Genomic DNA, 18,036 nt, shown 5'->3' on the forward strand with positions numbered 1-18,036 from the left:
TGATTTGGATCTGCTGGACTCTAAGCTTCATTTCCTGCCACTTTTCTATCTCATCTCACTTTCCAGCAATGCAGAACTATTTATCATATAATGCTGTCTTGTGCTTTTGTGTTTTAGTATGGCTTCTTCCTCTCTGGCATGTTTTTTCTTATTGTTTATAAAAGATACAATTGTTCTTCAAAATAGTTCCAGAATCACCTTTCCCAGGAAATATATTATGACCATCTAAGTTAGTTACTTCTACTGTGTTATTTTCTTACCTTGTGAATACATCTATTTGTCACAGTTTTACTATTATAATTCTTTAAAATTGTGTTTCTTCCATTACAGTGAGAGCTAGGGGTAGGGGGATTATGTTTAGCTTAGTGAAAAGTGTTTCATTTTATGAATGTTAAGTGGTTATGGTTGGATGAGAACTTGACAAGGGAACCTTTAGGAAGACAGAATAAGGAAGAGCATCCCAGACTAAGAGAATGGCATGTGCAGCAGCAGAGGAAAAGGAGGACATCTGAGTACTTGTTCAGCATGGCAGGCTAGAGTGGAGGGGGAATAACAGGAGGTAAGATGAGAGCATTGAGTTGGATCTAAATTACAGAAGGCCTTATTCTCCATGTAAAGGACTTTTTGTCTTGTTCCTCTTGGCACTAGTGTGCTAGTGAAGGACTTTAAGCAGAGGAGTAGCATCATTAGATTTCTGTAATAGGACTTTGCTGGCAGCCTGAAGGGTGCATTAGAATATGGGCAACATGAGCTAGGGAGACCATTTAAGAACTCTTGCAATAGCCCAAATGACAGGTGTTGGAGCATCAAAGTAACAAAAGTAGGTAGTAAATGATCTGTAAACAAAGTGGTAACATTTGAATTGGATCTTTAAGCCTGAGGGAGACTCCCCTGTGAATGGAGCAGGTAAAAGACATGCAGAGGAAATAGACTCTGAAAATAGATTTAGGGCATGGGATATGATATATGGGAGCAGAGGAAGGAGAAGGGAGTGAGAGAGAATCTGGAGCTATATTGAGAAAGGTTTTGTGTGATCTAATTAATTTGGACAAATGAGCCAAGATTACTTGAAGATTAAGTAGAATGTATATTTGGAGTACCTCAGGGATATTGTGGGTTCAGTTCCATACCACAGCAGTGAAGTAAATATTGCAATATAGTGAGTCACACAATTTTTTTGATTTCTCAGTGCATTAAAGTTATGTTTATACTGTACCATAGTCTATTAACCTGCAACCCCTTTATGTCTAAAAAACAATGTACACACATTAATTTAAAAATACTTTATTGCTGAAAAATACTAGTAACCATCTGAGCTTTCAGTGAGTTGTAATCTTTTTGCTGTAGAGTGTCTTACCTGAGTGTTGATGGCTGCTGACTGATCAGGGTGGTGGTTGCTGAAAGCTGGAGTAGCTGTGGTAATTTCTTAAAATAAGTTTGCTGCCTTGATTGTCTCTTCCATTCACGAAAGATTTCTCTGTAGCATGTAATGCTGTTTGATAGTATTTACCTCCAGTAATATGTCTTTCAAAACTGGAGTCTATCCTCTCAAACTTTGCTGCAATTTTATGAATTAAATTTATGGAATATTCTGAATCTCTTATTTTCTTTCCACCAGTGTTCACAGCATCTTCACCAGTAGTAGATTCCATCTCAAGAAACCACTGTTTTCACTTGTCTATAAGAAGCAGCTACTCATATGTTAAAGTCTGATCATGAGGTTACAGCAATTCAGTGTCATCTACACACTTATAATTCTAGGTCTCTTGTTACTTTTACCACATCTGCAGTTACTTCCTTCCCTGATGTCTTGGACTCCTCAAAATCGTCCATAAGGGTTAGAATCAGCTTCTTCCCAACTCCTATTGATGTTGGTATTTTTACCCCTCCAATGAGTCACAAAAGTTCTTAATGGCATCTAGAACAGTGAATCCTTCCCAGAAGGTTTTCAATTTACTTTGCCCAGATTCAACAGAAGTATCTCTCTACATGGCAGCTATAGCCTTATGAAATATATTTCTTTTAAGACTTGAAAGTTAACCAGGCATGGTAGCTTATGCCTGTAATCCCAGCTACTCATGAGGCCTGAGGCCAGGAATTCAAGATCAGCATGGGCAATGTAGCAATACCCCATTTCTTAAAAAAAAAAAAAAAAAGACTTGAAATTCAGAGTTACTCCTGAGGAAAGGGCACAGTGGCTCATGCCTGTAATCCCAGCTTTGGGAAGCCAAGGTGGGAGGATCATTTGAGCCCAGGAGTTTGAGATCAACCTGGACAGCATAGCGAGACTGCATTTCTACAAAAACAAAATCACTCTTTCATCCAAGGGTTGCAGAATGGATATTGTGTTAGCAGGCATGAAAACAACATTAATCTCATTGCACATCTCCATCAGAGCTCTTAGGTGATCAGGTGCATTGTCAATGAGCAGTAATCTTTTGAAAGGAATCTTTTCTTTGAAGCAGTAGACCTCAACAGTGGGCTTCAAATATTCAGTCATCTATGTTGTAAACAGATGGTGCTGTCATCCCGCCTTTGTTGTTCCATTTCTAGAGTGCAGGCAGAGTAGATTTAGCATGTAATTCTTAAGGACCCTGGGATCTTTGGAATGGTAAATGAGCATTGGCTTCAAGTCAATGTCATCAGCTACATTAGCCCCTAAGAGAGCCAGTCTGTCCTTTGAAGCTTTGAAGCCAGGCATTAACTTCTCCCTTGCTATGAAAGTCCTAGATGGCATCTTCTTCCAGTAGAAGAAAGACTGTTTTATCTACATGGAAAATGTGTTGTTTAGTATAACCACCTTCATAAATGATCATAGCTAGATCTTCTGGATAACTTGCTGCAGCTTCTCCATCAGCACTTGCCATCAGACCTTGCACTTTTATGTTATGGAGACCGCTTCTTCCCTTAAATCTCATGATCCAACCTCTGCTAGCTTCCAGATTTTCTTCTGCAGCTTCTTTACCTTTCTTAGCCTCATAGACTTGAAGAGAGTTGGGGCCTTTCTTGGGATTAGGCTTTGCCTTAAGGTAATGTTGTGACTGGTTTTATCTTCTTTTCACACATGAAAACCTTCTCCATATCAGCAGTTAGGCTGTTTGCTTTCCTACTTGTGTGTTCACTGGAGTGGCACTTTTAACTTCCTTCAAGAACTTTTCCTTTGCATTCACAACTTGGTTTGGCTCAAGAGACCTAGCTTTCAGCCTGTCTTGGCTTTTGACATGCCTTCCTCACTAAGCTCAATCATTTCTAGTTTTTTATTTAAAGTGAGAGATGTGCGACTCTTCCTTCCACTTGAACACTTATTGTAGGGTTCTTAATTGGCCTAATTTCAGTATTTTTTTGTCTCGGAATAGGGAAGCCCAAGGAAGGGAAGAGAGATGAGGAACAGCCAGTCAGTGGAGCAGTCACAACACACACAATTATTAAGTTTACCATCTTATATGGATGTGGTTTGTGTCACCCCAAAACAATTACAATAGCAACATCAAAGGTCACTGATCACAGGTCACAGTAACAGATATAATAGTGAAAAAGTGTGAACTATTGTGAGAATTACCAAAATGTGACACAGGTACAAAGAGAGCACGTGGTTTTGGAAAAATGATACTGATAGACCCTCAATGCAGGGTTGCCACAAACCATCAATTTGTAAAAAACACATATCTGTGAGGTGCAATAAAATGAAGTATGCCTGTATGAAATATTTAATATTCACAGCCTTACTCAAAGTTCATCTACTACATGGCATTCTCTCTAATAGTCTCTCATAGTCTAATTTCCCACTGTGGATATGGATAAAAAGTACTTCATACTGTAAAAAAGTAAAAAAGTAAGTAAACAAGTCAGGGAAATGATAGTAATAAAGATAGCCTTCCATATGAGACTTATTTCTAAAAAGAAAAGCATAAAGAAAACTTGGCACAATGTAATATTTTGTACATCCATGTACTGATGTGTATTAAATAAGCTGCTATTTTCTGGGTGCTGTTAGAAAATTAATTTACTGTGGTTTAAGATCTTTTCAGGGACTATGAATGGTTTTCTATTTTTAATGTTCTTATTAACTTTAACATCATCTAGATTTAATAAGAAACCAAAGAGAGGAATACAGTACCTCCAAGAACAAGGGATGCTTGGCACCACACCTGAAGATATTGCCCAATTCTTACATCAAGAGGAAAGATTAGACTCTGTAAGAATACCATTTTCATTCTAACCTTTTCTGTAAAATTCTTGGGATTTTTTTTTCTTTTTATTAGAGACAGGGTCTCGCTATATTGCCCAGGCTAGTTTTGAACTCCTGGGCTCAGGCAATCCTCCTGCCTCAGCCTCCCAAAGTGCTGGGATTACAGGCGTGAGCCACCACGCCTGGCCCCTTTTCTGTACAATTCTTTCTTAAGTTAATAATACATATTGTGACTCCTTTAAAATGCTTTCCTAAGTATAGAGGTAAGTAAAACATAAAGAATAACCTTGGTTGGCCAGGCACAGTGGCTCACATGTGTAATTCCAGCACTTCGGGAGGCCGAGGCAGGTATATCACCTGAGGTCAGGAGTTCGAGACCAGCCTGGCCAACGTGGCAAAACCTTGTCTCTAATAAAAATACAAAAAATTTGCTGGGCGTGGTGGTGGGCGCCTGTAATCCCAGCTACTCAGGAGGCTGAGGCAGGAGAATCACTTGAACCCAGGAGGTGGAGGTTGCAGTGAGCCAAGATTGTGCCACTGCACTCCAGCGTGGGCTACAGAGTGAGAGTCTGTCTCAAAAACAAACAAAAAGAAGTCTTGGTTATAATATAATCATCTGTAATTGGTCCTCTGTAGCCATGACTTCTGTTTCCATGGATTCTACATCTGTGGATTCAACCAACCACAAATTGAAAATATTCAGGGGAAATAATGGGTGATTGCATCTGTACTGAACATGTACAAACTTTTTTTTCTTGTAGTTATTTCCTAAACAATACAGAAAATCTATTTACATTGTATTACATATTATAAGTAATCTACATATGGGAGTAGAGTATATGGGAGGATGTGTGTAGGTTATATGCAAATACTGTGCCATTTTTTATAAGGAACTTGAGCATTCATGGATTTTGGTATCCATGGCGGGGTCCTGGAACCAATGCCCCACTGATACTGAGTGATGACTGGTGTGTGTGTGTGTGTGTGTGTGTGTGTGTGTGTGTGTGTGTGTAAAAAATATAAATTCTGCTTTTTAAATTTTCTAAACTGAAAAGAATATCCTGATATTTTTATGAAGGCATTTAGTGTGTTTAACTTTTAGCTTTGTGTTTGAAATTGTTAACTCTATAATCAAAAGCCTGTGGATCTTAACAAAATTTTCTGCTTTTTAAGTGGCTGTGTGGTGAATGTAAACATCTCATGAAAATCTCAATTTCTGGCTGGGCACAGTGGCTCATGCCTGTAATCCCAGCACTTTGGGAGGCTGAGGCGGGTAGATTACCTGAGGTCAGAGACCAGCCTGGCCAAGATGGTGAAACCCTGTCTCTACTGAAAATACAAAAAAATTTAGCTGGGCGCAGTAGCAGGCGCCTGTAATCCCAGCTACTTGGGAGGCTGAGGCAGGAGAATCGCTTGAACCTGGGGGCAGAGGTTGCAGTGAGCCGAGATCATGCCACTGCATCCCAGCCTGAGCAACAGAGCAAGACTCTGTCTCAAAAAAAAAAAAAAAAAAAAGAAAATATCAATTTCTATCTCTGTTTTTACTTTAGACTCAAGTGGGTGAGTTCCTGGGAGATAATGATAAATTTAACAAAGAAGTCATGTATGCATATGTGGACCAACATGACTTTTCAGGAAAAGACTTCGTTTCAGCCCTTCGTATGTTTCTAGAAGGATTTCGTCTTCCAGGGGAAGCTCAGAAAATCGATCGATTAATGGAAAAATTTGCTGCAAGATACCTAGAATGCAACCAAGGGTAAATAAGGTTCAAATGCTCATTGATTGTCTGCTATATCCAAAACACTGTGCTAGGTAGCATCCAGGGATTTACAGATAATAGGACCTAATCCCCTGTTTAGAGAATTTAGATTGTCTACAATCTGGAAGTCATAAAACAAATCCATAAAAAATTGTAATGTGAGATACTTAGAAAAATAAAAGTGCTATGGGATTTGAGGTGACTTATTTAAATGGAACTATATAAAACAGTAGAAGTTTATAACATGACACATTTATTTTTCCAGACAAACTCTCTTTGCTAGTGCAGATACAGCTTATGTTTTGGCTTATTCAATTATCATGTTGACCACAGACCTTCACAGTCCACAGGTATGTTTTCTTTTAAGTCAGTTTTACAATAAGTGGTACAAAATAAGTACATTATTCTGAATTCAGTAAGTAATAGTTGAAATTTTAGTTTTATTCAGTTAAACCAGTCACCATATTTGGGTATTTAATTTGGGATGGTGAACATTTTACAAAAGCAACTTCTGCTAGTAATTAAAATTAGACTTTTAGGTATCTATAAAGTGTTTCTGTATTTGTCATTCATGATTGACAACTGTATAAAGCTTAAGATAAATTTTAATCTAACAAGACATTTATAGGTCTTATTTCAGTTTGTCACAACATGGAAAAACACTATGTATAAACCATCCTTCTAAAAAATATAATGTTTCAGGCCAGGCATGGTACCTAACACCTGTAATCCCAGCATTTTGAGTGGCCGAGACAGGCAGATCACGTGAGTCCAGGAGTTAAGACCAGCCTGGGCAAGATGAAACCCTGTCTCTACAAAATATGCATAAATTAGCTGGGCATGGTGGCATGTGCCTGTGGTCCCAACTACTTGGAGGGCTAAGGTGGGAGGATCGCTTGAGCCTGGGAGGCACAAGTCACAGTGAGCTGAGATTGTGTCACTGTACTCCATCCTGGGTGACAGAGGGCAGACCCCGTCTCAAAAAAAAAAAAAATGTTTCAAACTTCAACAGCAGAGGGATTAGCATAATGAACTCTAATGTACCCATTACCTGCCTTCCACAGTTGTCAACTTATGGCCGGTCTTGTTCTATCTATATCTCTTCCCTCCCCTAGATAATTTTGAAGCAGATCTCAGATATCATACCATTTCATCTGCATTTATCTCAGTATGTTTCTCTAAAAGAGAAGTACTCTAATTAAACATAACCATAATACCATCATACCTAAAAGTTAATAATTTAAAAATACCTGATATCTAGAAATGTTCATTTCTTTTGCCTCATAAAATTCATATTTCCTTCTTAAATATTAAAGAACTGTCACTTGATTTCTGATATCTACTAAAAAAGTTTGATTTTAAAGTTTTAGTATTTTTTGCTTAGTTTCTAAAAACACACATTGACATCCTTGAGTAAAATTACATTTATAAATTATTTGCAAGGATTTCTTAGTACTTCTAGGGGTAGGTATCTCATGACATTTGTTATGCTTAGGATGTAAAATAAATTACCTACTTTCTAATCTGAGATGTATTGGAAAAATTAAAATTCATTTGAATTTTGACATTAACCTTTGCAGTATAGGGATTTTTTTGTGTCTATTTTGAGATGTTTAAAGCAGAGTAGATAAGAAAAGTATATACCAAACCTAAAGTAAGAATATACATGATTATATACATATGTATATACATATGATTATATATGAAGTTACTCCTGTTTTAAACACAATATTGAGCCACTATGCATTTACCACAAATTTACTTGATTTTATATAGGACTTTAAAAATTTATTAAAGATTTTAATAATTCAGGATTTGCCTCTGGCATATTATTGGCAGTATAGTCAAAGCAGCTCTCCTTCAGGGCTTTTATTATCGAGCATGATGACTTTTATTCTACGGCTTTATAAGGTAGTTGACAATTGGGATTTGTTCAGATATTTTTACACCAGAATTTTCAGTCTAATTTTTTCATTTAATTTTTCAATCTACACTATTTTAACTTGGGTTTACATACGTTTGGTTTTAAAAGGCTATGCTTTAAAAGACATTTGGTTCTATAAATGAATAAGCAATATTATATGCACCTGTGCAATGTCTTCCTATACATATGTACGTACTCATGTTATTTTGAAGAAATATTAAAAATTCCTTTTATATCTTTTCATAAGTACCCAGACTGTGAAAAGTTTCTAAGGACATACCAGTTAGGGAGCATTAGCTTCACAACAGTGTCCTGTCTTTAGCATAACAGTGCCTGTTTGCAGAACATGTGCTTGGAGTCCTAATCTAGCAGTGGCAACTGCTTGTTGTCCAACTGTTCATCGGCTTGCTGCCTGGTGTCATGTGCTGCTATGCAGCCTGCAGCTGTAGAACAGCTTGTGAGTTTCTATGAAGCTAAGTAATCCGTTAGAAAATTGTACCCATGATCTTGGCCTCAGTTGATTTAGATAACTATAACAAATGACAACATTTTAAAATACAAATAACTTTAAAGGAATTTCTTAAAACTAATTCTCATTCTTAGTTCTTTTCAAACTTAAAAAATAGGTGGATTTTAACAAGCTGTTTATGTTCCCTTTTCACCCAGAATATTTATAGTTAGGCTACTTTTTATGTAGTGTTTGGTGAGTCAGTGATTAAAAAAAAATTTAGGCATATTTAGAACACAATTTTTGTGTATACAATAATCATCAGTAGTAACAACTGGCTTTAAGTGATTTAAACACTAAATAAGGCACAGCTTAATACAAGCACATGAGGATAAAAGTCAAGAGTAGAATGTTCCATAAAAGATGTCAGGAGAAGAAAAGTAGGATTTTGTTTTGTACAGCTTCAGAATCCCACTATGGCAGAAGTGTTCTCTGTGAAGCAGTGCGCTTTATTTTGGGGACCCGAAAGCAAAGTATTCTGTACGCCCACGTATGGGATCCCTAACCCGGATCCACAGACAATTAACTGCTACTTCAGATTTTCTGTCAAGACTTTTGTCTGCCTCTGATTTGGCATAATGCTAAAACATTTTGCCATGCTTAAAATTTCCAGGTGATTTTAATCTTCCTTTACTTATTGGCAGCAGTGTGTAGTCTTTTATTTTGTTATTCCTGGTGTGTTTTTTAAGCATTCACCTGAACTTTAGGTAAAAAACCTTCTTTCTTTCATTTCTTTTTTTTTTTTTTTAGTGCTATGACTCGAGTTTTTAAAGTTATAAGATGATAGGGTTTTATTCCATTAAATGATACGTTACGCTTGAAAACTTTCATGGTAATATTTTTACATTTTTGTAGGAAAAGCACTCCTGCCTCCCTTTCTGACATGTTAGAAAAATCTGTTTGCAGAATAATCTGAAGTAAATACGTGTATGTATCCCAGTTGCATTTTCTGAAAGTTTTGGTTCCTCTGTACTTTTGTTTTTGTTTGAGACAGGGTTTTGCTATGTTGCCTAGGCTGGACTTGAATTCCTGGTCTTGTGCCATCCTCCTTCCCCAGCCTCCTGAATAGTTGGGGCTACAGGCACATAATACCACACTCTCTGTAGTGTTTGCAAGCTTCTGATGACTTGCTTGATTGTTTTTCTGTGTACTTTCATGTAAATTTACAGGAATCATATCTTAAGAGTTACCTTAAGTTCTTTATGGAAGGTGGTAGAAATATATTTAATTAAATAAATATCTCTTCAGAGACATCATATAAGACGTAGAAATATATTTAATTAAATAAATGTCACTTCAGAGACATCACATAAGACTTCTGGGTTTTATCTATCTAGGTTTCTGGAGGTAAAGTGTAAACATTTTGGCTATGCTAGTTCCCAAGTTTGGTAATGGGGCTATCGTCTTACAGACTCCAAACTTGTATTCCACAACGTTATCAAGGTGCAAAAGGCATTTCTGTTTAGGGTACTCTTATACAAGATAAAACATTCCAAGGATAGTTTGTACAGTTCACCTGACATAATTCAGTTGCCACAGTGACTCAGTCAGAGAGATTAACTGGTTTTAAATAAATCTCAAGTATTGTTACTCTTATACCCACTGTATATAAAATCAGCTTTAAATTCATTAACAGCACGTTTATGTTCTTCTAAATTAAGATTTGAATGTTTTTGATATCTTTATTTCCAATAATTGTCATGGCCCTTTTAAGAGATTGCAAAAGCTCTTAAACCTTGGGCAAAAACAAATATTTTCATTGTTCAACTTCCCTCCTTTCTGGTTGCAGATTACTCATGTCCACCTCAGAGCGTGAATTAGTTTATGCCAGAATGGATCTTTTCTCTATTGCCTTCATTTTCTGTGATTTTTTTCATTTTTATCTATATTTTGTTGAATACTTTCCAGTTTCTATCCTCAAAAGTATTTACAAAATCTCTTAGGTAAATATTCATATCCTTAAAATACAAGTGTAACCTTTAAGTTAATTTTTAGGAATTATAATGGTTTTTCATATCTAGGTGAAAAATAAAATGACAAAGGAACAATACATTAAGATGAATAGAGGTATCAATGACAGTAAAGACCTTCCTGAAGAGTATCTATCAGCCATCTATAATGAAATAGCTGGGAAAAAGATATCCATGAAAGAAACAAAAGAACTAACAATCCCTACAAAATCAAGTAAACAGAGTAAGTATCTAAATTAATTGAATTCTGACTGTTCAAGGGAAAAAATATGGCTTCCTAAGAGTTTTTCACTTATAGTCAGGTGTGGTGGTTTGCACTTATAGTCCCCAGCTACTCAGGGAGGCTGAAGCAGAAGGATCACTTGAACCCAGGAGTTCGAGACCAGCATAGGCAATATAGCGAGGTTTTTGTCTCTAAAAAAGAAAAAACTTTTTAATCTAAAAGAGAATTTTTCACTTGATTTAGAATAGAGTAACCTTAGAAATATTGTTTAGAACCATGTTTTGATGAGAAATATTATAATAGAGTTTGGTGATATGATTGTATTTTCTCCCCACATTCTGAAGAAAGATAACATTGACCAGTGATTAATGCGAAATGGTATACATTATATGCATGTGTCAGTGTGCATTTAATATAGGCTGATCCATTTAGTAGTTAACCTCAGCAAGGATTTGGAGGTCATAAACAGTAGTTAGACCCAATAGTCAGGCTTCAACTCTTGTCATTTTTTCTTCTTCCTCATCATCTTCAAGCAATATGTTTCCATTTGTTCATCTTTTATTACACATAAACGGAAGCTGGAAGTAGGGATGATTGGAGGAGGTGGGGAGGCTTAGGATCAGGTGAGAGCTCATAGAGTTAGAAATTGCTACCTCAAACAGACCACAAGTTATATCACTATAGAGTCCCTAGGTCTAACTAGTACCAGGAGGCAACTGTGAACCCAGCCCCCTTCTAGGCACTCTATACCTGTGGACAGTGGTAATTAAATTTGAGCTGAAATCTGACTACAGGAATGAGATGAGGGTAATGGCTCAAGAATATAACAGTAATATAGAAAGAGGATTCCTGCATTTCTGAGCCCTTCCACTTGGAATTAAAATCTCACGTTTAAACAGAGTGCAGTAGTAAAATCCAAATGGCAGGAGAAAAGAATATTATATATTGTATCATCCTCATATCCCTCTTTTTCTGTCCTATTTCATATATGGTGGTAGGAAATAAGAGAAGCTAGAAATGGAAAGGAGATGGGGGTGTGCTGAAAACACCAAAATTACCCTGGAGTGTTATGGCTAGTTGTTTTCTTGTTAACTCAAGAGCTGCCATGCAAAGATGCCATTGCCTCTTTTTTTTTTTTTTTTTTTTTTTTTGAGATGGAGTTTTGTTGCCCAGGCTGGAGTGCAATGGCGCCATCTTGGCTTGGTGCCATCTTGGCTCACCACAACCTCCGTCTCCTGGGTTCAAGCAATTCTCCTGCCTCAGCCTCCCAAGTAGCTGGGATTGCAGGCGTGCGCCACCACACCTGACTAATTTTTTTGTATTTTAGTAGAAACAGGGTTTCTCCATGTTGGTCAGGCTGGTCTTGAACTCCTGACCTCAGGTGATCTGCCTGCCTCGGCTTCCCAAAGTGCTGGGATTACAGTCGTGAGCCACCACTCCCAGCCAGATGCCATTGCATTTTACCTCTCTTCTGCTCTTCCCCCATTCCATATTTGGGTTGTTTCCCTAGTAATTTTATTCTGACAGTTGTACCTACTCATTTCCCTTTTCATAGGTTTTCCACTTATTCCTGACTCCCAGTCTAGGAATTTTTGAGGTGAAATTCATAGAACATAAAATTAGCCATTTAAAAATGAACAATTCAGTGGCATTTAGTACATTCACAGTGTTGTGCAACTACCACCTCTAATACCAAAATATTTCATTATCCCAAAATGAAACTCCAAACCCATCAAGCAATTACTCCTTCTTCCCTCTACCCCCAGCCCCTGGAAAATACCAGTCTACTTTCTATTTCTATGGATTTTACCTATTCTGGATTTTTCATGTAAGTGGAATCTTATAATATGGGATCTTTTGTGTCTTGCTTCTTAGGATTATTTTTAATTACTGGTAGTGTTTATTATTTGATGGTAAAACATCAAAATAGAATTCTTAAATGTTTTATATTTTAAATGCTGATAGCGTTTATTGTTTCAGATGTAGCCAGTGAAAAACAAAGAAGACTTCTGTATAACTTAGAAATGGAGCAGATGGCCAAGACAGCTAAAGCACTCATGGAGGCTGTGAGCCATGTTCAGGCACCCTTTACAAGTGCAACACATTTGGAGCATGTGAGGCCCATGTTTAAGGTTAGAATTTTCAAGTAATGTTTGATTGCAGTGTACATTTATATATAACTGTACATTTATAATATTTTTAAGTTAAGAGATACAGTGATATAACACATTAGTGTAGACATATTGAGGTGAAATTCATATAACATGTTATTTAGGACATAGTAGATACAAATTTTCTATTAAAGAGAACAAGAAGAGTTACTCACTATAAGTAATTAATAGTTGTGTAATCTTAGGAATTAAGCATAGAAAAGTTTTGGAGAATGATCATTAATCCTTGGCCTGATTTTCTCTAAATGAGTTATGCTTAAGCCTTTGGAGTTAACTCACATTTCAAATGATCATGAAGCTCTTGTTTTCTTCAAGTGTTTTGGGCCCAGGAACTTACATCAGGCTTCTGAGTATGCCTGGGGCCCAGAAAGTAGGGTAAGGAACAGAAGACAATATTATTTGTGTTTGTGGGTTGATTTAGTGAGAATGATACTTACTCTTTAACATTTGATTTCCCATTCCTTCTTCATTCTCCAAATTCCAGAGTGAGTAAGCAGTGCATTACTACAAGGGTTGTAGCAAAGTGGAGTAGTGTCTAGTTAAGTTTGAAAAGAGAAAGTGGGTAAAGTATATTCCTGTTCATGAGACCATATGGCAAGGTGGTCTGTGGAGGCTAAAGATCATAATCCGATGCTCACTCTGATTCTTAACTACACGTATGTGTGGGTAGTAAAAGATGACTACAGGATTCTTGTGCTTCCTTTTAGCTCCAAAATTTTGTAATTACTTCTAACTGTTCTTCAAGGTCCGTGTGATACACTATTTCTAACCGTTGATGAAGAATCACGAGATGAGAGTGAGCTTTTATGATCTATTCTCTGGATTTGTTGTAGTTTATTTACACATCCTCCAAACTAGAATTAAGAATCTTTTCCCTCAGTGCCATTTCTGCTACCACTACACTACTGCAGATGCCCTCATTGTTCCCTCTGATTACTGCGGCATTCTAACAGGCATCTTCGTGTCTACTTTTTCACTCCTCTTACCCATTTATAGAGACCGGAGTGATCTTTTTAAAATACCAAATGAAATGCCAGCTTCTTACTTAAAGCTTTTTATTGGCTTTGCATGATACCATGAAACCTGACACACCCATAGTGTCTGTAGACTTTCTGTGATCTGGCTCCACCTGCCTCTCCAATTTCATCACTAGATCTCTTCTGTTTCTTACTATGCTGCAGTCACACCAGCATTCTTTTGGTTTCTAGAACATCTTAAATTATTTTCTCTTCAGGGCATTCATATGAGGTATGTCCTTTGTCTAGAATGTTCTTTCCTTCTTTGCCTGAGTAGTTTCCAGTTTAAATATCACCCTCTCAGCCAGGCACGGTGGCTTACGCCTGTATTCCCAGCACTTTGGGAGGCCGAGGTGGGTGGATTGCTTCAGGTCAGGAGTTCAAGACCAGCCTGACCAACATGGTGAAACCCCATCTCTACTAAAAGTACAAAAATTAGCTGGGCTTGGTGGCATGCACCTATAGTCCCAGGTACTTGAATGCTGAGGCAGGAGAATTGCTTGAACCTGGGAGGCGGAGGTTGCAGTGAGCCAAGATCAGGCCACAGTACTCCAGCCTGGGTGACAGAGTGAGACTCTGTCTCAAAAATAAAAATAAATATAAATATCACCCTCTCTGAGAGTTCTGCACTGTCCCCTCTAATCTAAACTAGGTCCCTGATTCATAATATTCTATGCCTTTCCTTCAGTATATCTATAGATTTATCTATCCATCTATCTGTATGTCTTCCTATCTGTGTACAGACTTGTGTGCTCCTCGACTTACGATGGGATTATGTCTCAATAAACCCATTGATTAAGTGGAAAAGGTATTTAATACACCTAACCTACAGAACGTTATAGCTTAGCCTTGCCTGCCTTGAACATGCCCAGGATACTTACCTTAGCCTACAGGTGGGCAAAATCATCTAACACAAAGCCTGTTTTATGCTACAGTACTGAATATCTCATGTAATTTATTGAATACTATACTGAAAATGAAAAACAATAGTTGTATGAATATATTGTAAAGTCAAAAAATGGTAAGTTGAACTATTGTAAGTTGGGAACTGTCTGTATATACATTATTTATATACATGTATGAGATAAGGAACTACATCTGTTCACTTTTCCCAACATCGACCATAGTTCCTGGCTTGTGTTAAGTACTCAATGAATAAACATTGGCTGGGTGGAAAGAATGATATATTCCTGGAATGCAATGTATAATATTAAGGGATATAAACTTTTTTTAAGATAAAGCAAAGACAAAAAAAAAGTTTATCTTATTAGAAACAAGATACAGTGTCACTTGTAGTCTTCAAACATTATTGCACTTTACATAATTTGAGAAAGCATTCATGAAACAATCTGTAGACTAGTTTTAACAGACAAGTAACACCTGTAAGCAGGCATGACTGTCCTAAATTGTTTACTAGGTATGAATTTTACAAAGATTATTTATAGTAATGGTAATGGTGGAGCTGGAGAGTATTGCACCTTCTCCGAGCTGCACTATGAGAACCACTATTCTGTGGGATGTCTCTTCACTTTGTTGATTGTTTCCTTTGCTTTGCAGAAGCTTATTAACTTGATGTGTCCATTTGTCCATTTTTACTTTGGTTACCTGTGCTTGTGGGGTATTCCTCAAGAAATCTTTGCCCAGATTAATGTCATAGAGAGTATCCCCGATGTTTTCTTATGGTAGTTTCATAGTTTGAGGTCTTAGATGTAAGTTTTTAATCCATTTTGATCTGATTTTTGTATATGGCAAGATAAAGGAGTCTAGTTTCATTCTTTTGTATGTGGATATCCAGTTTTTCCAGTACTGTTTATTGAAGAAACTGTCCTTTCTCCCAATGTATGTTCTTGGCTCCTTTGTCAAAAATGAATTCACTAGATGTATGGATTTATTTTTGGGTTCTCTATTCTGTTCCAGTGATCTACATAACTCTTTTGATGCCAGTACTGTGCCATTTTGGCTACTATAGCTCTGTAGTATAACTTGAAGGCAGGTAATGTGATTTCTTCCAGTTCCGTTCTTTTTGCTCAGGATAGCTTTGGCTATTCTGGGTCTTTTTTGATTCCATATAAATTGTAGAATTTTTTTTTCTATTTCTATGAAGAATGTCATGGTATTCTATAGATTGCTTTGGGTAATATGGACATTTTATCAATATTGATTCTTCTAATCCATAAACATAAAATATCTTTCAATTTTTCTGGTCTCCTCTTCAGTTTCTTTCATCACTGTTCTGTAATTTTCATTGTAGAGATCTTTCACTTCTTTGGTTAATTTTTAAAATTTCTTTCTCAGATTGTTCACTGTTGTCAAATAGAAATGCTACTGAATTTTGTATGTTGATTTTTGTATCCTGCAGCTTTACTGAATTTATCAGTTCTCATAGTTTTTTGGTAGAGTGTTCAGGCTTTTCCAAAGATCGTATCACCTGCAAATAGATAATTTGACTTCTTCCTTTCCAGTTTGGATGTCTTTTATTTCTTTGTCTTTTCTGATTCCTCCAGCTGGTTCTTTCAGTACTTTGTTGAATAACAGTGGTGAAAATAGGCATCCTTGTTGTGTTTCAGACCTTAGAGGAAAGGCTTTCTGTTTTTCCCTTTTCAGTACAATACTAGCTGTGGTCTGTTGTGTATGGCTTTCATTATGTTGAGGAATATTCCTTCTATACCTACTTTTTTGAGAGTTTTTATCAAATGCTTTTTCAGCATCAGTTGAAATGATCATGTGGTATTGTCTTTCATTCTGTTGATGTGATACATCACATTGATTAATTTGTGTATGTTGAACCATCCTTGCATCCCTGGGATAAATCCCACTTGGTCATGATGAATAATCTTTTAAATGTGTTGTTGAATTTGGTTTGCTAGTATTTTGTTGAGGATTTTTGCATCAATATTCATCAGTGATACTGGCCTGCAATTTTTTTTTTTTTAATGTGTCTTTGGTTGTGGTATCAGGGTAATACTGGCCTTTTAGAATGAATTTGGAAATATTCCCTCCTCTTCTGTTTCTCAGAATAGTTTGAATGGGATTGGTATTAGTTCTTTAAATGTTTGGTAGAATTTAGCAGTGAAGCCATCAGATCCCACACTTTCCTTTGCTGGGAGACGTTTTATTATGGCTTTAATCTCATTGTTATTGGTCTGTTCAGGTTTTGAATTTCTTATTGGTTCAATCTTCATAGATTCTATGTGTCTAGGAATTTATCCATCTCCTTTAGATTTTCCAGTTTACTGGCATATAGTTGCTCAGAGTAGCCACTAAGAATCCTTTGAATTTCTGTGGTATCAGTTGTAATGTCTCCTTTTTCATCTCTAATTTTATTTATTTGTGTCTTCGGTCTTTTTTTCTTAGTCTTGGTTAAGGTTTGTCAAGTTTATCTATCATTTCAGAAAACCAACTTTTTGTTTTGTTGATGTTTTTTGTATTTTAAAAATTTTAATTTTATTCATTTGTGCTCTGATCTTTATTTTCTTCTACTAATTTTGGGTTTGATTTGCTCTTGCTTTTCTAGTTCTTTAAGATACATCATTAGGTTGTTTATTTGGGGTTTTTCTTCTTTTTTGGTGTAGACACTAATAGCTATAAAATTTGCTCTTAGTACTACTTTCACTATATTCCATAGGTTTGGGTACATTGTGTCTTCATTATCATTTGTTTCAAGAAATTTTTCAATTTCCTTCTTAATTTCTTCATTGACCTACTGGTCATTCAGGAGCATATTCTTTAATTTTCATGTGTTTGTATTGTTTCCAAAATTATTCTTGTTACTGATTTCTAGTTTTATTCCATTGTAGCAGAGAAGAGGCTTCATATTCAGTTTTTTTAAGTGTTTTCAGATTTGTTTTGAGTCCTAACATATGGTCTATCCTCTAGAATGATCCATGTGCTGAGGAAAAGAATGTGTATGCTACTGCCATTGGACGAAATATTCTGTAAATATCTATTAGATCCATTTGTTCTGTATTGCAGATTAAATCTGATGTTTCTTTGTTGATCTTCTGCTGGAAAGTCTGTCCAATATGGAAAATGAGGTGTTGAAGTCTCCAGCTGTTATTGTATTGGGGTCTCTGTCTTTAGCTCTAATAGTATTTGCTTTATATATTTGGGTGCTCCAGTGCTGGGTGTGCATCTGTATATATATATACACACACACACACATCCACACACAATTGCTATATCCTCTTGCTGAACTGACCTCTTTATCATTATATATTGGCTTTGTCTCTTCCTAGTTTTTGTCTTGAAATATATTTTGTCTGATACAAGTATAGCT

At 36.4% G+C, this 18,036-nt stretch overlaps 1 protein-coding gene across 7 annotated transcripts in view; it reads left to right on the top strand.

Moving 5' to 3' along the window:
- Window positions 1-18,036, top strand: part of ARFGEF1 (ADP ribosylation factor guanine nucleotide exchange factor 1) — a 170,630-nt gene that overhangs the window by 79,874 nt on the left and 72,720 nt on the right. For 6 of the 7 annotated variants that reach the window (XM_063611518.1, XM_063611519.1, XM_055299111.2 and 3 more), the window contains 5 exons: window positions 4,084-4,195; window positions 5,740-5,945; window positions 6,214-6,298; window positions 10,402-10,573; window positions 12,554-12,705. In XM_063611518.1, coding sequence (XP_063467588.1) covers window positions 4,084-4,195; window positions 5,740-5,945; window positions 6,214-6,298; window positions 10,402-10,573; window positions 12,554-12,705 — 727 coding nt within the window. The remainder of the gene's footprint in view (window positions 1-4,083; window positions 4,196-5,739; window positions 5,946-6,213; window positions 6,299-10,401; window positions 10,574-12,553; window positions 12,706-18,036) is intronic. The other variant, XM_055299109.2, reaches the window with a different exon arrangement.

This window comes from Symphalangus syndactylus, chromosome 11, assembly GCF_028878055.3.
Source record: "Symphalangus syndactylus isolate Jambi chromosome 11, NHGRI_mSymSyn1-v2.1_pri, whole genome shotgun sequence".
NCBI lineage: Eukaryota > Metazoa > Chordata > Mammalia > Primates > Hylobatidae > Symphalangus > Symphalangus syndactylus.